A 24,988-nucleotide genomic window follows, 5' to 3' on the forward strand; every position below is an offset into this window, starting at 1 on the left:
ACACAGTGGTATTTAAGAAACACTGGTAGAGATGAGGTGCTCTGGAGATGAATGAAAGTGTAGATCATATTTGGAGGATTATGGAGTTAAAGGTAGAGTTGATTGTTAGTAGCTGGGCAGGGCTTCTCTGTGTGTAATGAACACCTGGATTCTAGACATGGTCCTTCATGTATTATTCCCGAGACTTTGGGCCAATCACCTACCTTTTAAATCCTCCTAATTTTTCTCTTTTTACTATCTCTGTTTTGATCATAAAATGAGATAATGGCAGTGAAAGTGCTTTGTAGACTTTTAAGGGCTGTTAGGAATGTTGCTCATTAGGCTGTCAACTACTGACCCTTGAGGAAAATCTGTCTCATTAGAAGTAGTAAAAGCAGGCCTGGGCCTGGCCTCAGTTTAATAGATGGGTCCACAATTACGTTCATGAAAATACTTCTTTGCCACTCTATCGACTATTAGCTCTTTCAAAAGAATAACCAGGAACAGAACTGGCTGCTGAAAAATACTACAGTCATATGCCACTTAATGACGGAGATACTTTTGAGAAGTGCATCATTAGGTGATCTCTTTGTACAAACATCAGAGTACACTTACACAAGCCTCTATGCTAGAGCCTACTACACACCGAGGCTGTATGGTAGAGCCTATTCCTCCTAGGCTACAAGCCTGCACAGCATGGTACTGTACAAAACAACACAAGATTAAATTAAGCGCAAGAGAAAATGATGCAATTAAGAGATGCAGCAAGGACAGGATGTATGAGGCTGCTGTTGGTGTAACAACATACTGTTTTACAGCAAACTTGTAGTAAGTGGAAAGAGTATATGCTAAAGTAACAATAAAAAGTATAGTATAGTAAATATATACACCAGGGACATAGTTGTTCATTATCAAGGATTATGTACTGTATGTGCTATACTTTTACAAGTATGATTGGCAGCACAGATTTGTTTACATCACAGACTCGTGAGTTTATGTGTTGTGCTACCACTTTATGACGTCACTAAGCAATAGGAATTTTTCAGCTCCGTTATAATCTTACGGGACCACTATCATATATTGGTCCATTGTTGACTGAAATGTCCTTATGTGGGATATGACTGTATAGCCTGGGCCTGTGGCTCTGGATGTGATTGCCATGAGCAGTCTTATCCCCTGCTAATGAGAAGTGCTTTGGCTCTTGGATGTTGGGGGAGGGGCTTTAATTATCCCTTTAAATGTCTTGTTCTCAATCATCGTGGGGAATGAAGCCAGTATTACTCCTGTTGTAAAAGGTGCACTTAGAACATTTTCCAGAAAACACTGTGATGCTTTGTAAGTGCTGTTTTTGATAACAGGATTAGTTGTCTCACTAAAAATTTCTCTGCTGTCCCAGATCATGGACCAAGCCATGACGGTGGGAGCTCCAGTGATTGGACTGAATGACTCTGGAGGAGCACGGATTCAAGAGGGAGTAGAATCTCTGGCTGGCTATGCAGACATCTTTCTGGTGAGAAACTGGTCAATAGAGACTAGAGAGTAAAAAAGTACAGAGCTTCGTTCTCTAAGCTGTGTCCTTGTCAGAGCTTTCCCATCTGTCATTGTTCTCTGCCCCATTGTGTCTGTTCTGTGTCTCCTTTCTGTGTCACCGGGAATGGCTTGAAGGGTGGATGAAAAGCTAGAGAGAGTAGGTGGGGAGGGTTTTCTTTTTTTCTCATAGAGGGCCACTCATAGGGGAAAACAATAAAAGATCATTCATCAAGGAAAGTTGCTTAAACATTTTTCTTTTTTTTTCAAAAGTAGGGTAAGGGAATATAAAAGGTTAAAATGAAAAAAAAAAAGGTTAAAATGAACTGATTTGCTAGAATTAAGAACTTTTAAAAAATGCATTGCTTTTTATTTTTATTTTGTGGTTAAAACAAAAGATAATTATACAAAGTTCAAGTTTGTTATAAAAAAGAAATCACCCCCAATCCTACCATTCAGAAACATTGGTGAACATTTTTTCAGATACCTTTCTGTTTACTTACAGACTAAAATTAAAGAGAAATGAAAAACACAAAAGTAAATGTATTTTTTGAAGTAGGAAGTATGTTGTGAGAGATACAGTAATGGAGATTAGGGTAAAGGAGAGAGATACTGCCAGATGGAAACTCGAGAAAAGGGACAGATCAGCATTTCCAGGGAGGGGAGGAAAGAGGGAGAAGGAAGGAAAGAGACAGGCAGACATTGTTTATAATCAGGGCAGCTGTTGTTGCCATCCTCTGGCCTGCAGGTTTATGAGGGTTTTTATCCTTTGCTACTGCCCTTGATGATCAGTCAGAAAAATGTGTGTTTACTTTGTTAGATACTCTGCTAGTTGTAGGAGCTCTCGTGTTAGTTGAGAAGCCACTTTGTAGATCTTAAACCTACTTTTCACTCTTTAAACTTGAGCTCCAGGGATAAGCCACTGGGGAGAATTAGTTTTTTGGGTGACTTTGGCTAGAACAGTTAAAGCCTGAAAGGTCTATGTTGGCCCCTAGCCTAGAAGTCATGCCTGTGGTAGAAACGAAGGAAAGAAAAGTGAAGTGGCAGTAAGCCATCATGTTTTAGAGCTTCTCAAGATTTTAGAACATCTAGTCTAACACATCTTTATGAGTATAGGCTGGGCAGTTGGGTTTTGTTTTCAAGCGATAGGCTTTAAGGTTTGCATTACTTAATTAATTGCTTGTTAATTTTGCTTGTCATGTCTACACCTCCACCCACTTCCTCCTGCCTCTATTGTTATTTTTTATTTTTAAACTATTTTGAGGTAATTTCAAACTTCATAGGAAAGTATAAAAATAGTACAAGCAACTCGCATATGTTTGTTACCCAGATTTACCAATTGTTACCCAGATTCACCTGTTATTTACATTTTACCCATTTGCTTTATCATTCTCTCTCCATAGGTACATATTTGCATAGTTTTTGAGAGTAAATTGGGGTAAATTTAATAGTAAATTGGAGATTATGCCTCCTTTATCTCTTAAGTCCTTCATTGTGTGTTTCCTAAAAGCAAGGATATTCTCTCATAATCAGGGTACAACAATAAAAATAAGAAAACTTAACATTGATTCATCAATATTATTCTTATTCATGGCCCTTATCTGATTTCATCAAATGATCCTAATAAAGCCCTCTATAGCTGTTCTCCCTGCCCCCCAGCGCTAGGATCCGAACCAGGGGTAAGTGCTGCCTTTAGTTGTCCTGTTTTTTTTAATCTTTTAATCTGGAGCAGTTACTCAGTTTTTTGTTGTTGTTTTCTTTTTGTTCTCCATGGCCTTGACATTTTTAAAAGCAATTTTATTGAGGTATAATTTACAAACCACAAAATCTATCATTGTAAGCATACAATTCAGTGATTTTTAATACATTTATAGTTGTGCAACCATCACCACAATCCAGTTGCAGAACCTTTCCCTCCAAAAAGATCCCTCCTGCCTTTTTGCAGTGAATTCTTGCCCAGTCCTAGCCAATCACTGATCAGCTTTCTGTCTCTAGTTTTTGCAGCTGACTCTTCACTTAGCATAATATTTGTTGAGGTTCAGTCATATTGTACTGTGTATTAGTGAGTGATTCGTTCCTTTTTATTGCTAAATAATATAATATATGGATATAATAATCATCAGGGAAATGTAAATAAAAATCATAATGAGATACCACTTCACACCTGTCAGAATGGCTATTAAAAAAATCAGCAACTGTTGACAAGGATGTGGAGAAAAGGGAACCCTTATGCACTGTTGGTGGGATTGTAAATTGGTGCAGCCACTATGGAAAAACGGTATGGAAATTCCTCAAAAAATTAAAAAGAGAACTACCATATGACCCAGCAGTTCCACTTCTGGATGTTAATCTGAAGAAAACAAACACTAATTCAAAAAAATATATGTACCCCAATGTTCATTGTAGCATTATTTACAGTAGTCAAGGTAAGGAAGCGCTCTAGGTGTTCATCAGTAGATGAATAGATATAGAAGATGTGGTGTATATGTACATATATGTGCAATGGAATATTACTCAGCAATAAAGAATGAAATGTTGCCATTTGTGACAACATGGATGGACCTAGAGGTTATTATGCTAAATGAAATAAGTCAGAGAAAGACAAATACTGTGTGATTTCACTTATATGTGGAATCTAAAAAAACAAAACAAATGAACAAACAAAACAGACTCATTGGAACAAAACAAACTGATGGTTGCCTGAGGGGGTCGGGGGATGGGAGGGCGTTTGAAAAAGGTGAAGAGGAATAAAAAATATTTGATAGCATTCACTAGTAGAAAAAAAGGAGCTCCAAGGAGCAGTACAAAATGAAAACTTTTATAGGCAAAAGGGAGCAGGAACAAACATTATACTAGGCAAAAAAATGAATTGATTATGGCAGAGTTACGTTAGGGAATGGCAGGGATCTATCAGGCAGATTATCTAACTAGTACTGGTCAGGTAGGAAAAAAAAAGTAAAATAAAGAACGTGTTACAAGTCACTGGACAAGCTTACAAGAAGATAAACTCGAGTTGCTGGTATAAACAATAAAGCCAGGATCAAATAGTATAAACTATAAATTAAAAGGGGTTTGGGGATGGGTAGATGGCAAGGTAGAAAAATGTGTTATCAGCACTAGGGAGGAGACACACTAGCTCTCTATGGACAGTTGCATTATAATCATATCTGCACATCAGTATTGTTCAAGAATATGTAATTACAAATTTATGCAATGCAATAATGATACTCTTGAAATAAAAAAAAAGTGCTGTTGTGAATATTTGTTTACAACTTTTTGTGTGGACATGTTTTCATAACCCTTGGGTAGATACCTAAGAGTAGGTATCTTATAAGAGTTGGGTCTTAACAAGTTTTAAGAAATTGCCAATTTTTTTTCCAAAATGATTGTACCATTTTACATTATCGCAAGCAACGTATTGAGGGTTTCAGGTTCTCTACAACCTTGCTAACACTTAGTATTGTCAGTCTTTTTCACCATGTTAGTGGTATCTCACTGTGGTTTTAATTTGCATTTCTCTGCTTCCTAATCATGTTGAGCATGTTTTCTTGTACATGTTAGTCATTTGTATATCTTCTTTGCTGAAATGTCTAAGTCAGATCTTTTGCTCATTTTGTAATTGGATTTGTAAGAGTTTTGTTTTTTGTTTTTTAAGATTTTTATTGGAGAAGGGGAACAGGACTTTATTGGGGAACAGTGTGTACTTCCAGGACATTTTTTTTTTGTTTCCAAGTCAAGTTATTGTCCTTTCAATCTTAGTTGTGGAGGGTGCCGTTCAGCTTCAAGTTGTTGTCCTCTCAGTCTTAGTTGTGGAGGGCGCAGTTCAGCTCCAGGTCCAGTTACCATTGCTAGTTGCAGGGGGAGTTATGGGAGTTGAACCAGCAACCTTGTGGTTGAGAGGACGCACTCCAACCAACTGAGCCATCCGAGAGCTCAGTGGCAGCTCAGCTCAAGGTGCTGTGTTCAATCTTAGTTGCAAGAGGCGCTGCCCACCATCCCTTGTGGGACTCGAGGGATTGAACTGGCAACCTTGTGGTTGAGAGCCCACTGGCCCATGTGGGTATCGAACTGGCAGCCTTCGGAGTTAGGAGCATGGAGCTCTAACCGACTGAGCCACCGGCCGGCCCTGTAAGAGTTTTTTTATATTTCTGGATACAAGTCCTTGATTAGATTCGTGATTTGCAAGTATTTTCTCCCAGTCTGTGGCTTGTCTTTTTATTTCTTAATGGTGGCATTTGAAGTGCAAAAGTTTAAAATTTTTAAGTCCATTTTATCAATTTTTTTCTTTTGTGGATCATACTTTTATTGTCATATATGAGAACTCTGCCCAATACAAAGTCATGAAAATTTTGTCCAATGTGTTTGTTTTTTTCACAGAGTTTTATGTTTGGCTCAGCTTAGATTAGGTCTGTGATCCATTTTGAGTTAATTTTTTGCATATGGTGTGAGGTCAGAGTCTAAATTCATCCTTGTCCTACTACATTTATTGACATGACCACTCTTTCCCCCTTGATTGGTTCGGGCGCTTTGGGGCACAATTGACCATAAAAGTACGGGTTTATTTCTGGACTCAAGTCTACTGATCTATATACTTATGTTTGCATCACAACCACACTGTCATGGTTACTATAGCTTTCTAGTAGTTTTGAAATTGGGTAAAATTCTCCAACTTTGTTCTTTTTAAAAATTGTTTTGGCTAGTCTGGGTCCTTTACATTTTCATGTAAATTTTTGCATCAACTGTCAACTGACAGAAATGCCTGCTGAGATTTGATAGGCACTGTATTGAGTCTGTAGATCAATTTGGCAGGAATTTATATTTTAACATACTGAGTCTTCCACGCCTTGTAAATGGAATATTTCTCCATAAATTTAGGTCATCTTTATCTCAGCAATATTTTGTAATTTTTAACATACATGTCTCATACTTATTTTATTTGTACCTATTTTATTTTTGATACTATTGTGAATGGAATTGTTTTTGCTAACTTCCTTTTTAGGTTGTTCTTTGCAAGTGTATAGAAACACAGTTGATTTTTATATATCAGTCTTATATCTACTGTAGCCTTGCCAAACTTCTTATTAGCTCTAAATTTTTTCATGTGTGGGTTCCTTAGTTTTTTCTATGTACTTGATCATGTCTCTGCAAATAGATAGTTTTACTTGTTCCTTTCTCATCTGGGTGCCTTTTATTTCTTTTTTTCTTGCTTAATTGCTTTGGCTAGAACATGCAATATAATGTCAAATAGAAGTGGTGAGAATGGATGTCCTTGTCTTGTTCCTGAACTTAGGGAAAGCATTCATTCTTTTTCCATTAAGTATGATGCTGAGTTTTTTTTTTTAAGATGCCCTTTATCAAGTTGAGGAAATTCCCTTCTACTTTTTGTTTGTTGAGTGTTTTTTTATCATGAAGGGGTGTTTAATTTTGTCAAAGGCCTTTTTGTATAAATAAGATAATGTTTTTTGTCTTTTTGTCCTTTATTCTATTGTTATGGTATATTACATTAATTGATTTTTCAATGTTAAACCAACTTTGTATTCCTGTGATATATCCAACTTGGTCATGGTGTGTTATCCTTTTTATAAGTTGCTGGGTTTTGTTTGCTAGTATTTTGTTGAGTATTATTGAGTCTGTATTAATAAGAGATATTTGTCTGCAGTTACCTTGTGATGTATTTTTTTTGTTTTGCTGATGTGAATTTTATCCCCCAGCTTTATTGAGTCTTGTTTTTTTTTCTGGTTTTGGTGTCCTAATTATAGCTTCATGGAATGACTTGGAAGTGTTTCCTCTTCAATTTTTTGGGAAGAACTTACATAGGATTGACATCAATTCTTTAAATGTTCAGTAAAATTCATCAGTGAAGCAGTCTGGGTCTTAGCTTTTCTTTGTAAGTAGTTTTTTGTTTACCGATTCAGTCTTTCTTTGTTATAGGTTTATCAGGTTTTCTATTTCTTCTGGATGTATTTGACAGTTTTTCTTTCAAGACTATAAATATCCCATTGCCTTTTGGCCTTTGTAGTTTCTGATGAGAAATAAGTTGCTAATTTTATTGAGGTTCTCTTGTATGTGACGAGTTGCTTCTGTCTTGCTGCTTTCAAATTTTTCTGCTTGTGTTTGGGTTTTAGCATTTTGACAATAATGTGCCTCATTGTGGATCTCTGAATTCATCCTGTGTGGAGTTCATTGAGATTCTTGGATGTGTATCTTCACATCTTTAATCAAATCTGGGCAGTTTTCGGCCATTATTTTTTCAAATATTTTATCTCTCTCGTTCTTCTTCTAAGTTTCCTATAATGTATATGTTAGTGCATTTGAAGCTTTCCTTCAGGTCCATCAGGCTCTGTTTATTTTTCTTCTTTTTTTATTTTTTGTAGCTTTCCTGAGACTGGATGGTTCCAATTATCTTCAAGTTCTTTGAATCTTTCTTCTGCTTGCTGAAATCTGTTCTTGAAACCCTTTTGTGAGCTTTTCATTTTAGTTATTGTACTTTTCAACTCTATAATTTCTACTTAGTTTCTTTTTATAATTTCTATCTCTTTATTGGCATTCTCATCTTGTTCAGACAGTTTTTTCCTGGTTTTCTTTATTCCCCTCCCTCCCCATGATTTCCTTTAGTTCATTTAATATACATGACAGTTCATATAATATCTTTGACTAAGAATTCCAGTGTCTGGGTTTCCTCAGATATGGTTTCTGTGAAATTCTTTTCTCCCCTGTTATTGAACCATATTAGCTGGTTTCTTTGTGTATTGTGTCTGGTAATTATTTTTGTTGAGTACTGGGAATTTTGAGTATTATGTTAGGTAATGTTGGAAATCTAATTGACCCATTCCTCAGAGATTGCTGATTTTTGTTTGTTGGGGGCTGGAATCTGGCCATTTGTGACTTTTCCAAGCTATTTTTTGCAAATGTGTTCCATGTTGAGTATGGTCACTGAAGTTTTAGTTCCATTGTCAATGCAGTCAACCAGTGACCTGACAGATTTCCTTAAGTGTCTGGCTCCCAGAAGATATGAACTGTCTCCTTAAATCTCCTTTTAGCTGCGAAGCTGCTTGAGCCTGTCAGGGTTGAAACAATGGCCTGCCTCTGTGCAGGTCCCTCAGTGATCAAAAGCTATGATCAGTAATCAAAACACATAACCCTAAAATTTGGGTTATTGCCTATGCTGACACCTGCTAACATTAGAAACACGGGCTGGCAATCCCCATGGCTGCCTGACACAGGGTTATAGGGTGAGGGATGATAGCTGCTATGCTAAATGCAGAAATTGACTAAAGTTTACTTGCTGTTATTCCCTGGGTGCTACAAGTGTTCCATTAGTCTCCAGAGTTCCAAAATAATTGCTTCAGACAGTTCCTGCTAGCTCAATAGTTGTTTTGGTGGAGAGATGGATTCTTAGAGCTTCCTGTTACATTATCTTCGTGACGTCATTCAACTCTTTCATGTTAAGCACAATAGACTAATTTCTTTGACTTTTTAAAAATTCTATTTTTGAGTTTTTAAAGTAGTTTTTCTACGGTTACAGTGTATATTTTAATATGTCAGAATCTACTTCAAATTAATACTGATTTAATTCTGATAAAATATAAGAACTTAGGCCCACTATAATTCCATGTTATCCACCTTTCTTTGTGCTGTTATTATTAATATACCTTATATATGTTAATATACCTTATAAACCCAACAAAAAAGTGTTAGAATTAATTGCTTTATACAAACTTATCTGAAATTTTCAAGTATTTAGAAAAGAGAACTGTTTATACAGTATTGTATATTTATTCACATATTTACCAATTTTAGTGCTCTTACCTGCTTCTTATGGATTTGAATTACTGTCTGGTGATACTTTTTTTCACCCTGATGGACATCTTTAGCTGTTGTGGGCAAAAGTAGCAGCCTTAGTTAAGAATGTCATAGACTCCCACTACTTGTATTTCAAATTTAGCAGTTTTTCATTGATAAACACTTTTAAATTTGTTACTGTTTGGTCCTATTCCAGAGCCCTGAAATGTTTGTATTTGACAATTTTGTCCAGTTTTATAGTGGATTTTTAGGGAGAGAGTATTTTGAACTCTTCACTCGACCATAGGTGGAAGTCCACCCAGCCATCTTGATATTTTTACAGAATATGGACAACTTTTTTTCAGCTTTAGTTTTATTGTAGTAAAATACATATAAAATTTACCAAGTTAACCATTTTTAAATGTGTGGTTCAGTAGTTTAAATACATTCATAATGTTGTGCAACCATCATCATGTCCGTAACTTTTCATCTTACGAACGGAAACACTATACCTACTAAACCATTACTCCTCATTCTATCCTCCCCCAACCCCTGTCAACCACCATTCTACTTTCTGTCTTTATGACTAAGTACCTCATATACAGTATTTCCTTTTGTGACTGGCTTATTAAACTTTGCATATGTCTTCAAGGGTCATCCATGTTGTAGCATGTGATAGGATTCCTTCCTTTTTAAGGCTGAATAATATTCTGTTGTATGTGCATACTATATTTTGTTTATCCTTCCGTTGTTTGTTTATCCTTCCATTTGTTGATTCTTCCATTGTTTGGATTATTTCCACATTTTAGCTATTGTAATATTGCTGTGAACATGGTATACAAATATCTCTTTGAAATCTGACTTTACATTCTTTCAGTATATCTCCAGAAGTAGAATTTCTGGATCATATGATAATTCTATTTTAAAAAGTTTGAGAAACCCCCATACTGTTTTCCACAGTGGCTATGCCATTTTACATTCCCACTAATGGTGCACAAGGGTTCCAATTTCTGCACAGCCTCACCTACTTGTTTTCTGTTGTTGTTTTTTTATAGTAGCCATCCTAATGCACATAATGTGGTGTCTCATTCTAGTTTTGATATGCATTTCCCTAATGATTAGTGATGTTGAGTTGGCGGGGGAGGGGCTTGCAGCAATGGAGGGAAATGTAACAATGGCCACCCACCTCCCTAACTGCACCTCTGAGATCAGAATCAGAAATCAAAGATCAGAACACAGGTCCCTGATATTTGGAGGACAGGGTCCCATTTGCCTATCCTGGCTCCTGAAAGCTCTGTGTAAACTGCTCCACGGACACATGCACAGGTCCATGCCTTATGGTTGGGAGTGGGGAATGGGTAGCTGCTATTGTGCTAAGAGTTGAAATTGACCAAAGTTAACTACAATTTACTCTCCTAATTTCCCCTGCAAGTTGTAAACCTTCAATAGATTCAACAGAGTTCCAAAAAGTTATGTAATCAGACAGATTCTGCCAGTGCAGTTGTTTTCTAGGTGGGGAGACAGATTCCTGGTGCTTCCGACTGTGCCGTCTTCCTGGAATTCTCTCTCTATAGGTGCCTTTTTTGTACTGTTATGAACTATGTCCTATAATTCATAGAAATTGGGCTCAGAGCCAAGGCAGGGCTGAAAGTGGGCATTCTTCTTTTAAGCTGATGGGACTCGCAGGAAGGAAGAAGTTGGCTTGGGCGAAGAGTCATTGGGCCCTTTCTTAGCTTGCCTTTCCCAGCAGACAGACTGAGGCTTGTTTCTTCACAACACCTTGGTCTTCATGGAGCCTTTCTGGCTCCTGCTACTGACCTCTTCCTCATATGCCCTGTCTAGGAGTGGGCAGACCTTGAAGTCTCAGAGAAAACCAGCATCTGTCTCTTAGCCTTGCCATGTAACCGCTGTGAAGGGGCAGCAAATAGAGGTCATGGCTCTAGCATAAGTGTTGGCCCTGTATATTTTGCCGAAGATTTTCATTCTTTTAGGCAGCTTTGTGCAGATGGGTGCTAGGCCTGAAGTGTATTTGGAGCTGGGGTGAGAGCAGTGGGGTTCTCCATGAGCTCATGTACTGGTGGAAGTTTTGGGAGACTACTGCCAAGGAAGGGAGAGGAGAGAGGGTATTTGCCCCAGAAAGTATTATGCTAACCATCCCACCAGGTGGGCAATTTCTCTTGCCTCCAGGTTAGAATTTCTGTTAGTAAAAGCCAAATGTAATTTTATTGTTGGCTTTATCTTTCTACAGATAATGCCTTGAACACCTGTGTAACCAGATACCTTTACCTTTCTCTTTTGGCAGAGGAATGTCATGGCATCCGGAGTCATCCCTCAGATTTCTCTGATCATGGGCCCGTGTGCTGGTGGGGCTGTCTACTCCCCGGCCCTAACAGACTTCACGTTCATGGTAAAGGTAAGAAAGAAAGACTGTTTCTCTTGCCCTTTGAGAGTTGTGTAGTACCTCACCTACAATAAAAATAATTCCTGACCCAGATCTGGGCTGTTATCTGCCTTCTCATTGGCTTTCAGCTTAGTGATGATAAGGTCTTAGTGAAGAGAAGGTTTTGGCATGAAATCTGTAGCTCATGGGGGTACAGTGGCAGAATGTGCTTGTGTACTTCATTGGTGAGTGATTTTACTTGTTGATCTGAATTGCAAATGATTCTCAAGTAATCAAAGGATCCTGTCCTCTGCTCAGACAGATTATTGTTTACTGAATCCTATTTAAAAAGTTTCTCATGGAAGACTTCTATAATTTTCTTTTTTGGATAATTGTTTCTTATGTCCCATGTGTATATCTTTGGCTGTTTGCCATTTTATTACAATTTTGTCTATAATGGTAATGGTAAATCTGATTTCCAACTTCATTTTGAAAGGTGGGTATCTTTATTACATGATTTGAAGGAATGGTATTTTAAAATGATTTTTAGAACAACTTTGGTGTACACCTGAAACTGATAATGTTGTATGTTAGCTATATTTTTAATAAAAATCTTTAAAATATGATTTTTAAATAAAGCCTACTTGAACTTGTACATGGGTAATTACCTTTAACCTGATACCTTTAAAAAAAGAAAATCAGTCTTTTCCTCTTAAAATATTTTTAACAATGATGAGCAATAAATGCCAAGACAGAAAAACAGGGGAAAAGGGTAGGGAGTAGATACCGTGTTTCCCCGAAAATAAGACCTAGCTAGACAATTGCTCTAATGCGTCTTTTGGAGCAAAAATTAATGTAAGACCTGGTGTTATATTATACCCGGTATTATATTATATTATATTATATTATATTATATTATATTATATTATATTATATTATATTATATTATATTTATTATATTATATTATAGACCTGGTCTTATATTATAGTAAAATAAGACTCGGTCTTATATTAATTTTTACTCCAAAAGACGCATTAGAGTTGATTTGTCTGGCTAGGTCTTATTTTCGGGGAAACACGGTAGTCATCCAATATGAGGAGAACAGTGTAAATAGGAAACCCTTTTTTCTCAAGGGTAGTTTGGCAATAGGAATTCAAAGGCTTAGAGAAGTACTTACCCTTTGATCCAACTCTCTGTTAGTGACAGATTGAAAGCAACCTAAATGCTTAACAACAGGAGTGGGTTTTAAAGATTAAGATGACCACATATCTTACTCCCTGAACAAAGCAGAGTTGTCTGAACTCTGCCCACTGAATCTATAAATACCATACCTCCCTGGTGCTCGCCAGTCCTCTTCTCCTTCGTGCCTGGTAGGAATGGAGGTGTGGTATCAATTCCTCTGCTGAGGCCATCCTTTCCACCTCTTTCTACATATGTGCACATGCTGAACATAAGTCTTCCACCTTTTCAGTAGCCATATCCTCTCAGTTCTCTTTTGTATACTGTTTTCAGTCTCTCCCTTGGTACTGCATCCTCCCATTAGAACTTACCCATGTTCAGGTCTTTCCTATCTTCAAAAAAGACAAAGGCCCTTCCCTAGTCTGCATCTCCCTGTGGCTATTGCCCTATTTCTATCTTCCCATCCTCTCCTTAACACATGTCACTTCAGCTCTGTCCCCTCAGTCCACTAAACCTATTTTTTAAGGTCATCAGTGACATCAGTATCAATATGCATGCTCTTCAACTCTCATTTTCTTCAATCTTTCAGCAACATTCTTTCCTTTGGCTCCATGATGCCACACATGGGTATCTCTGACTTTTCCTCTCACATTTCTGGCCCTACCGTCTTGGTTTCCATTGCCATTTCACCCTATTTTACTCTGGATACAGGAGTTCAATCTAAACTGCTTTCTCTTATTTTTAATTTTTTCCAGCTTTATTGATATATACTTGACATATAGCATTGTGTAAGTTTAAGGTGTACAACATGTTGATTTAATGTAATTGTATATTGCAAAATGATTAGCATGTAGATTAGCTAACTCCTTCATCAACTCACATAGTTACCATTTCTTTTTTGTGGCAAACATTTAAAATCTACTCTCTTTAACAACTTCGAGTATATAATACAGTATTTTTAACTATAATCAATCAACATGCTGTACATTAGATCTTTGGAACTTACTCATCTCATTACTGGAAATTTGAACCCTTTGACCAATATCTCCCCATTTCTCCCAACCCTCTGTCCCTGATAGTCACCATTTGACTCTGTTTCTATGAGTTCAACTTTTTAAGATTCCACACGTAAGTGAGATCATACATTATGTCTTCTTCTGACTTATTTCACTTAGTGAAATGCCCTTACGGTCTATTTATGTTTTCACAAATGTCAGGATTTCCTTTTTTCTCATGGCTGAATAATATTCCACTGTATGTGTATATATGTATGTGCCACATTTTCTTTATCCATATGGCTATGGATGTCTAATGGAATAATAATTCTGTGTGTGTGTGTGTGTGTGTGTGTGTGTGTTACATTTTCTTTATTCGTCTATTGAAGGATACTTAGGTTTTTCCATATCTTGGCTATTGTGAATAATAATGCTGCAATGAACATGGGAGTGCAGATAGCTCTTTGAGGTCCTGATTCCATTTCCTTTGGATATATACACAGAAATGGTATCCCGGGATCATATGGTAGTTCTATTTTTAATTTTGGGGGGAACCTTCATACTGTTTTCCATAGTGACTGAATCAGTTTATATTCCTACCAGCAGTGCACAAGGGTTCCCTTTTCTTCACATTTTTGCCAACACTTGTTAGGATTGCTATAATCAAAAAGATAAGAAATAACAGTTGTAAGGTGATACCTCATTGTGGTTTTGCTTTGCATTTCCCTGATGATGAGTAATGTTGAGCATCTTTTCATGTACCTGTTAGCCATTTGTATGTTTCCTTTGGAAAAATTATTAAACATTCTCTGCCCATTTTTCAATTGGATCGTTTGGTCTTTTTTTTGCTATTGAGTTGTTTGAGTTCTTTATATATTTTGGATGTTAACCCCTTATCAGATACATGATTTGCAGATATTTTCTCTCATTTGGTAGGTTGCTTTTTCATATTGTTGGTTATTTCTTTAGCTGTGTGGAAGCTTTTTAGTTTCATGTAGTCCCACTTACTAATTTTTTGCTTTTGTTGCTGTGCTTTCGGTGTCATATCCCTAAAGTTGTTGCCAAGACCAGTGTCAAGGAGTATTTCCCCTGTGTTTTCTTCTAGGAGTTTTCCGGTTTCCGGTATTTAAGTCTTTAATCCATTTTGAGTTAATTTTTCTGAGTGGTGGAAGATAGGGGTCCCATTTCATTCTTCTACTGTGGTTATCCAGTTTTCCCAGCATGACTTATTGAAGAGACTTACTTTTCCTGTTGAGTATTCCTGGCTCCCTTGTCAAGTGTTAGTTGACTGGACATGTGAGGGTTTATTTCTGGGCTCTTGATTTCTGGGTTATTTCTGTTCCATTGGTCTGTGTGTCTGTTTTTATGCCAGAACCATACTGCTTTGATTACTATAGGTTTGTAATATAGTTTGAAATCAAAATGTGGTGTCTCAAAAAAAAAAAAAGTGGTGTCTCCAGCTTTTTCTTCTTTCTCAGGATTGCTTTGGCTATTGGGGGTCTTTTGTGGTTCCATTAGATGGGTTTTTTTCTATTTCTGTCAAAAAATGCCATTGCACTGAATTTATAGATGGCTTTAGGTAGTATGGTCATTTCAACAATATTAATTCTTAACCCATGAACCTGAGATCTCATCCCATTTATTTGTTTCTTCTTCAGTGTCTTTCATCAGTCTTACAGTATTCAGTGTACAGATTTTTCACCTCTGTGGTTAAATTTATTCCTAAGTATTTTGTTGTGTTTGATGCTATTGTGAATGGGTGGGTTTTATTTCTTTTTCACATATTTTGTTATTAGTGTATATAAATACAACTGATTTTTCTTTTTCTTCTTCTTTTTTTTTTTTTTTTGGTACGCTTTCTCTTTTAATTCCGTGTTTTTATCCTAAGCCATTGCATCTTCCACTTGGGAACTTTAGTTAATAACTACGTATCGGTCCCAACTCCTCTCTCTTGTTCTCTGCAACTAATCATCAAGCCTTATCATTCTAAGTTTTAAATCATTCTAAGTTTTAAATCTTTCCGTGTGTTTAAATAGAGTGCAATAAAAATGCTAACAGATTCTTCTTTAAAGGACTAGACAAGGTAATTATAAAGTTTTTATGGTGGGAAACACTATGCAAGAATAGATATTTCATGAAAGAAGTGTAATGAAGGGCTAGCCCTGCCAAGTAACAATAATATGTTATAAAGCTAAAATAACTAAAGCTGTTGAATGGACTTGTAAATAAATAGAAAGATCAGGGGAACAGAGCATAATTGAGAAATAGATCTAAGTATACTTTGACATTTAGTTTATGATGAAAAGGCTAGTGTTCTGTTCAGGGTCACTAGTTATATCAGTTTAGGTATCAAAGACACCAACGATTCCTGCATCACTAATACCAGTTGACATTTCTCAGTCCTTATCTTACTTGATCTTTCGGCAGCATTTGACCTAGCTGATCACTCCTTCCTCTTTGAAACATCAGAGTACCATACTGTAGGGACAGAGTCCCAGAGGGCAGTTTCCAGGCTCTTGACCTCATGTGGAAAGGTGCTAGTTCCATTATTAGATGGCTATCAGCTGTAATCAGATGGCCATCCACTGTGGCTGGTTGGCCATTAGCCACTAATATAATTGCCATGGCTACGCAGACAAGGGGGTTGGTTGGTTGGCAGAGAAGCGGACTGCACACTGCGGATTATGCGCTCTTGCTTCCTGTATCTCCAACCCAGCCAGTGAGACTATAACAGTATGAACCTACTATCCATGACTCCATTGGTGTTCCTTTCCGGCCTCACCATACTCTATATCTACCTGCCGAGAGCGGAAGCGGGACCAGAGACCCTGCATGACACATACTGTCTTGGTTTTCTTCTTCGAGCTCTTCTCTTATTTCCTTAGTGATCTTATCTGGTCTTAAGACTTGACCATGTTTCCCCGAAAATAAGACCGAACCGGAAAATAAGCTCTGGCAAGATTTTTCTGGATGACATCCCCTGAACATAAGCCCTAATGCGTCTTTTGGAGCATACCTTAATATAAGACCCAGTCTTATTTTTAAGGAAACACGACAAAATCCATCTATGTGCTGACAACTCTTAAGTCTATTTCTTCAGGATGGAACACTCTCCTGAACTTGAGAATTACTATACATTAGGTTGCCTACCATCATTTCCATTTGTATTATAATGGGTATCTCAAACTTGATAGGTTTTGATTTCTAACAAGGCCCTCCCAAAGTGCTCTCCTACAGTCTTCCCTATCTAAGTTAAGTGGTAAGTCCAACATTGATGTTATTTTGACTCAGCTTTTTCTGTCACATCTAAGTTGAATCAGTCAGAAATTATATTCGCTCTACTTAGAGTATAATCTAAAATATAATCAAATAGCTATGTGCTTACTAATTTACTTCAACTGCTACCACTTTGATTCAAGCACCCCACCTGGATTATTACACAATTTTTTTTTTGAAGTTTATTGGGGTGACAATTGATAGTAAAATTACATAAAGTTTCAGGAGTTCATCTTTTTTTTTTTTTTTTTTTTAATTTTTTATTGGGGAATGTTGGGGAACAGTGTGTTTCTCCAGGGCCCATCAGCTCCAAGTCGTTGTCCTTCAATCGAGCTGTGGAGGGCACAGCTCAGCTTCATGTCCAGTTGCCGTTTTCAATCTTTAGTTACAGGGGGTACAGCCCACCATCCCATGTGGGAATTGAACTGGTAACCTTATTAATAGCTCGCGCTCTAACCAACTGAGCCATCCGGCCACTCCTCCAGCAGCTCAGTGGCAGCTCATTGTCCTCTATCTAGTTGTGGAGGGCGTAGCTCACTGGCCCAAGTGGGAACCGAACTGGCAACCCTGTTGTTCAGAGCTCGTGCTCTAACCAACTGAGCCATCCAACTGCCCACAGAATTCTTCTAATTGATCTCCCTGCTTTAGTCTCTGCCTCCACTCCGAATTAATTTTTTAAACACTTTCAATTGTCAAATGTAATACATACTCAAGGAAGTAGATACAATATGTACAGTTTAGCAATTATAAAGTACAGATCCGTGTAAATAACACCCAGATCAAGAAATGGCCCTCTAGGAGCCTTGCCCCCATTCCACTTCCTAATCACTATTGCCTCCATCCATCCGGCCTAGAATTAATTATCTCAATTTTTTTGTAATTTTTTTATTTGCTTTGCATTACAGTTTAAAATTTTAATTATAACTCACTAAACAATGTGGTTTAGTGTTGCCTATTTTGAACTTTAAAGTGAAATCATATAATATGCATTCTTTTGTGCATGGCTGTGACTCATGTTTTTAAGCTTTATCCATGTTCTTTATAAATGTAGTTCATTCATTTTAATAGCTGTGTAGTAAATTATCTTGATATACTCATCCATTCTACTGTTGATGGACGTTTGTGTTGACAGTTTCAAGGTGTTTGCCATTGCAAACAATACTGATATAAACATTCTTATCCATGTATTTTGGCGCACATGTTTCATTTAACACAGAGGCAATGTTAGGTCTAGGATATACATATTTTCAATTTTTCTAGGTAATGCCTGTTGACTAAAGACTTTGCAACAATTTACACTCTACTAGCAGTTTATGTGAGAATTTCACTTGTTCCACATCCTCACCAGCACTTTTATTAACATAATTTAATGATGCCAGTTTGCATGTTGTGTGATCTTTCATTGTGGTTTTAATTTGCATTTCTATGACTGATGAGGTTGAACACCTTTTCATATGTTTCTTATTTTGTAGCATGCCTCTTTATTTTGCCAATTTTTAAAAAAATGAGAATTTTTTTTTCTTACTGAGTTTTAGGAATTCTTTGTATGTTCTGGATATAAGTTATTTATCAAGTATATATGTTGCACCTGTTTTCTCCAACTCCTTAACTTGCACTTTTCCTTCTCTTAACACTGTCCTTTGAATAAAGCGTTTTTGTTTTAGCTCATTTTTAAAAATTTATTGGGGTGATATTGGTTAATAAAATTATATAGGTTTCAAGTATACAATTCTATAATACATCATCTGTATATTGCATTGTATGTTTGCCACACAAAGTCAGATCTCCTTCTGTTACCATATATTTGAACTCCCATTACTCTTTTCTACCTCCTTCTTCTCACCTGCCCTCTGGTAACCATTATAATGTTGTCTGTGTTTGAGTTTTTGTTTGTTGCTTTCATGTGAGTGAAATCATATGGTTCTCAACTTTTTCTATTGAACCTATTTCACTTAGCATGATATTCTCAAAATCCATCCATTTTTGTCGTAAATGGCAGTATTTCATCTTTTCTTATGGCTGAGTCATACTCCATTGTATATATGTACCACATCGTCTTTATCCAGTCACCTGTCAAAGGACACTTTGTTTGTTTCCGTGTTTTGGCCACCATAAGTAGTGCTGCAATGAACATAGGGGTACATATATCTTTACAGATAAATGCTTTCACATTTTTCAGATAGACACCCAGAAGAGGGATTGCTGGGTTGTATGGTAATCCTATTCTTAATTCTTTGAGGAACCTCCATACGGTTTTCCACAGTGGCTGTACCAATTTGCATTCCTACTAGCAGTGCATGAGGGTTCCTTTTTCTCCAATACTTGTTATTACTTATCTTTGAATAGTTTTTTTAAAAAATTTTATTTTGGAATTTCAAATTTACAGAATTCTTAACCATTTGAGAGTGAATTATATATATCATGTCCCTTAACCCCTTAATGCTTTAGTGTATTATTCTTAAGAATTAGGATGTTTTCTTACATACCAGTTATTAAATTCAAGAAGTTTAACACTGATACAATATTTTTTAAAAAAAACTGGTGAAATATACATTAAAATGGTTGAAGTTATAAATTTTAAGTTATAGTTCTGCAGCGTGAGGTACATTTACACTTTTGTGCAACCATCACCACCATTTACAGAACATTTTCATCTACCCCAACTGACACTAACTCTCCATTCCCCCGCTACTCTCAGCCCCTTTCTGTCTATAAACTTGTGGAATCATACAATATATGTCTGTGACTGGCTTACTTCAGTTAGCATAATGTCTTCAAGTTTCATCCATGTTCTAGCATGTTTCAGAGTCGCCTTTCTTTTTAAGGCTGCTTAATAATTTGTATGTATGTACCACATTTTGTTTATCCTTTCACCTGTCGGTGAACACTTGAGTTGTTTCCAACTTTCGACTATTATGAATAATGCTGCAGTAAACATTGGTGTACAAGTATCTGTTTAAATATCTGTTTTCAGTCCTTTTGGGCATACACTGAGGAAGAGAATTACTGGGTCATATGGTAATTCTCTTTATTTTTTTGAGGAAGCATGATACTGTTTTCCACAGTGGCTGCATCATTTTATATTCCCACTAGCAATGCACAAGGGTTCCAAATTCTCTCCATCATTGCCAACAGTTGTTATATTCTGCTTTTTTAAAAAACTAGTAGCCAATCCTAATGGGTATGAAGTGGTATCTGATTGTGATTTTCATTCATATTCCCTAATGATTAATGCTGTTGAGCATCTTTTCATATTCTTACAGGTCATTTGTGTATCTTCTTTGGAAAAATGTCTATGTTCTCTGTTCATTTTTGAATTGGGTTTTTTGTTGTTGTTGAGGTGTATGAGTTCTTTGTATATTCTGGATATTAACCACTTACCCGATACATGATTTACAAATATTTTTCTACCATCTATGGGCTGCCTGTTCATTCTGTTGATACTGTCCTTTGCACAAAAGATTTTAATTTTGATGAAGTCCAGTTTATTTTTCTGTTGCTGTCATATACAAGAAATCTTGCCAAATCCAGTGTCTTGAGATTTTCCCCCTATGTTTTCCTCAGAGTTTTAAAATTTTAGCTCTTAGTTTAGGCTTTTGATCCATTTTGAGTCAATTTTTGTATGGTGTAACATAAGGTCCGCCTTTGTTTCGCATGTGGATATCCAGTTTTCTGAGCACCGTTTGTTGAAAAGACTGTCCTTTCCCTATTGGATGGTCTAGGTATCATTGTTGAAAACCGTTTGACCACCTATGTAAGGGTTTATTTTGGGGCTCTCTATTCTGTTTCATAGGTCTATATGCCTGCCTCTATGCCAGTACCACACTATTTTGATTTCTGTAGCTTTATAGTAGGTTTTGAAATCAGGAAGAGTGAGACCTCCATCTTTGTTTTTGTTCAAGATTGTTTTGGCTATACAGAGTCCTTTGAGAGTCCACCAATTTTTGGATGGATTTCTCTATTTCTGAGGAAAAAAATCATTGGAATTTTGATAGGGTTGACTTTGAATTAGTATGTTGCTTTTATTAGTATTGACATCTTAACTAGTCTTTCAATCCAGAAACAGGAGATGTCTTTCCATGTATTTGTGTCTTTAAATTTCTTTCAGCTGTGTTTCATAATTTTCATTGTGCAAATCTTTTGCCTCCTTGCGTAAGTTATTCCTAAGAATTTATTCATTTAGAAGCTATTGTAAATGAAATTGTTTTTATAATTTCCTTTTCAGATTTTTCATTGTTCGTGTATAGAAATGAAGCTGATTTTTGTGTGTGGATTTTTTTGTATCCAGCAACTTTGCTTAATTTGTTTATTAGTTCTAACTTCTTTGTGGAATCTTTAAAGTTTTCCAAATATAAAAATGTCACCTGATAATTTTACTTTTTCCTTTCCTATATGGGTGCCTTTTCTTTCTTTTCTTGTCTAATTGCTCTGTACTATGTAGACTTCCAGTACTATGTTGAATAGAAGTGGTGAAAGTAGGCATGCTTGCCTTCCTTGTACCTGATCTTACCATGTTTCCCTGAAAATAAGACCATCAGCTCTAATGCGTCTTTGGGGCAAAAATTAATATAAGACCTGGTATTATATTATATTTTTATATATATTATATGTATTATATTTATTATATTTTATTTATTATATTATACCAGGTCTTATAGTAAAATAAGACCGCGTCTTATATTAATTTTTGCTCCAAAAGACGCATTAGAGCTGATGGTCTGGCTAGGTCTTATTTTTGGGGAAACACGGTAGAAGAAAAGCTTTCAGTCTTTCACCATTGAGTACAATATTCACTGTGGGTTTTTCATATACAGCGTTTATCATATCGAGGTTGTTTTCTAGTTTTCTGAGTATTATTTTTTATCATGAAAAGGTGTTTGTTGACTTTTGTCAAATGCTTTTTCTTCATCAATTAAGATGATTATGCAGTTTTTCCCCCGTTTATTCCTTTTTTTTTTAATTTACGAAATTTCTGTTTTTGTTTGTTTGTTTGTTTTGTTTTAAGATTATATTGGGGAAGGGGAACAGGACTTTATTGGGGAACAGTGTGTACTTCCAGGACTTTTTTCCAAGTCAAGTTGTTGTCCTTTCAGTCTTAGTTGTGGAGGGCGCAGCTCAGCTCCAGGTCCAGTTGCCATTGCTAGTTGCAGGGGGCACAGCCCACCATCCCTTGCGGGAGTCGAACCGGCAACCTTGTGGTTGAGAGGACACACTCCAACCAACTGGGCCATCCGGGAGCTCAGCGGCAGCTCAGCACCTGTTCAATTTTAGTTGCAGGGGGGCACTGCTCACCATCCCTTGTGGGAGTCGAGGAATTGAACTGGCAACCTTGTGGTTGAGAGCCCGCGCTCCAACCAACAACTGAGCCATCCAGGAGGCAGCTCAGCTCAAGGTGCCATGTTCAATCTTAGTTGCAGGGGGCAGAGCCCACCATCCCTTGCGGGACTCAAGGAATTGAACCGTCAATCTTGGGGTTGAGAGCCCACTGGGCTATGTGGGAATCGAACCGGCAGCCTTCAGAGTTAGGAGAACGGAGCTCTAACCGCCTGAGCCACCGGGCTGGCCCCTGTTTATTCTTTAATGTGGTATATTACATTGATATTTGTGTGTTGCATCATCCTTTCATTTCAGGAAAAAATTGCCCTTGGTCTTGTTGTATAATTCTTTTAAAATATTTTTGAATTAGGTTTGCTAGTATTTTATTGAGTATTTTTGCTTCAGTATTTTTAAGGGGTATTAATGTAGTTTTCTAGTAGTGTCTTTGTCTGACTTTGGTATATAGGTAATGCTGGGCCTAAACTTACTCATGTAGATCCTAATGTCCATCTTGAAGTCTTAGATTTGATGAAAAAAAGTTGTTTTTTTGTGTGTTTTTTTAAGTGAGAACTCTTGGTCCCCCTGCCCACAAAAATTATTCCTCCTCCATCTCAGGTTGGCATCAACCTTGACCCATTTTTTCCTCTCACCCATCAGCCCCATTCAGCTCTATCTCCAATACATACTTAGAATAGAATGAGTTAAGGATTGTTTACTCTTCTTCAGTTTGGGGGGAAGATTGAAAAGGATTGGCATCTAATCCTTAATGAAATGTTTGGTAGAATTCACTGGGGAAGCTGTTTGATTTTGGGCTTTTCTTTGGGAGGTTTTTTATTACTGATTCAATTTCCCTACTCTAAGTATAGATCTATTCACATTTTCTATTTTTTCATGATTCAGGCTTGGTAGGTTGTATGTTTCTAAGAATTTGTCCATTTCAGCTAGTTTATCCAATTTGTTGGTGTATAAGTATTTGTAGTACTCTTATAATCCTTTTTATTATTACAGAATTGGTAGTAATGTTCCTATTTTCATTTCTGATTTTAGTAATTTGAATTTTTTCTTAGTTCATCTAGCTAAAGATTTTGTTGATATTTTTGAAGAACCAACTTTTGGTTTCATTTATTTTTCTCTTTCATTTATATCTGCTCAAATTTTAAATTTATTTAATATATGTCTTTATCATAGTTTATCTTCAAATACTATAATAGTGTATTTGTATACATTGTCTGTATAGTGTATATAGTACATAGTATAAGAATCTTACAACAGATTTTATTTTTCTCCTAGTACTATATTTTCCCCTATTATTCATTGGGCTTTTCTGTCATGCATTTTACTTCTTTCGTTTTAAATGCCACAATATGTCATATTTATTTTTGCTTTAAGTAGATTATTTTTTAAAGAGAATAAAAGTGAAAAAAAAAGTTCTCTCACCCCTATATTTATAATTTTCAGTGAACTAAATTTATTCATGTAGATCCTAATTTCCATCTTATATCATTTTCCTTCTGCTTGAAGAACTTCCTTTAACATGGCGCAAGTCTGCTGGCAATGAATTCTCTCAGCTTTTGTTTGCCTGAAAATAATCTGTATTTTGCCTTCAATTTTGAAAGATATTTTCACTGGGTAGAGGGTTTAGGTTGATAGTTTTTTTTCCTATCAATACTTAAAGGTGTTGCTCCATTGACTTTTGGTTTGCAGAGTTCCTCTGTATGTAACAAGTCTTTGTTCTCTTGCTGCTCTTAAAATATTCTCCTTTTTACTAGTTTTCAGCACTTTGTTTATGATGTTCCTTCAAGTTGTTTCTTAAGGTTTATTCTGCGTGGATCAGTTGGAACTGGAAATGCATATTTTTTTCAGATCCTTATTGGGTTGACTTTGTTGGGATGTAGATGATATCCTGAGTTCCAGCAGAGGGGATAGCAGCTTGAAAGGCACTAGAGACATACAGAGAGAAACTGAATTGTATGGCTGTAGGGCAACGACTAGAGGGACAACAGCCATTGTCCGTGTTGAGCCTTTCTCCCACACAGCTGGCAGACAGGCACCAGCTCTCCTATGTTGAGCCCTCCCCCTACAAAGCCTGCAGGTGGGTGCAAATCTGAATATCCCTCTGCTCAAATTTTTATCCTTTCTTCTGCTTTGTCTTTAGCTTGTTCCTTGTTTTAGTTCCTTAAGGTATAAAGTTAGGTTATTTGAGACCTTTCTAATTTGCCAGTGTGTTTACAGCTATAAATTTCCCATTTAGCACTGCTTTCACTGCATCCCATAAGTTTGTGTATGTTGTGTTTTTATTTTCATTTGTCTCAAGATATTTTCTAATTTCTCTTGATTTTGTCTTTGACCCATTGGTTGTTTAAGAGTGTGATGTTTAATTTCCACATATTTGTGAAGTTTCCAGTTTTCCTTCTGTTTGTTTTTAGTTTCATTACATTGTGATTTGAGAAGGTAGTTTGTATGATTTCAATCTTTTTAAATTTATTAAGATGTGCTTTACATATGCTTAACATATAGTCTATCCTATACAATACTTCTGTTTATTCTATCATC

General features: G+C 36.5%; 1 protein-coding gene across 1 annotated transcript in view; it reads left to right on the forward strand.

Moving 5' to 3' along the window:
- The window catches only part of PCCB (propionyl-CoA carboxylase subunit beta), a 56,646-nt gene that overhangs the window by 8,301 nt on the left and 23,357 nt on the right, over positions 1-24,988 (forward strand). Inside the window, exons 5-6 of the mRNA XM_019747974.3 lie at positions 1,376-1,489; positions 11,591-11,701. Coding sequence (XP_019603533.3) covers positions 1,376-1,489; positions 11,591-11,701 — 225 coding nt within the window. The remainder of the gene's footprint in view (positions 1-1,375; positions 1,490-11,590; positions 11,702-24,988) is intronic.

Source organism: Rhinolophus sinicus, chromosome 5, assembly GCF_057876585.1.
Source record: "Rhinolophus sinicus isolate RSI-liver-muscle chromosome 5, RSI-T2T, whole genome shotgun sequence".
Taxonomy (NCBI): Eukaryota; Metazoa; Chordata; class Mammalia; order Chiroptera; family Rhinolophidae; genus Rhinolophus; species Rhinolophus sinicus.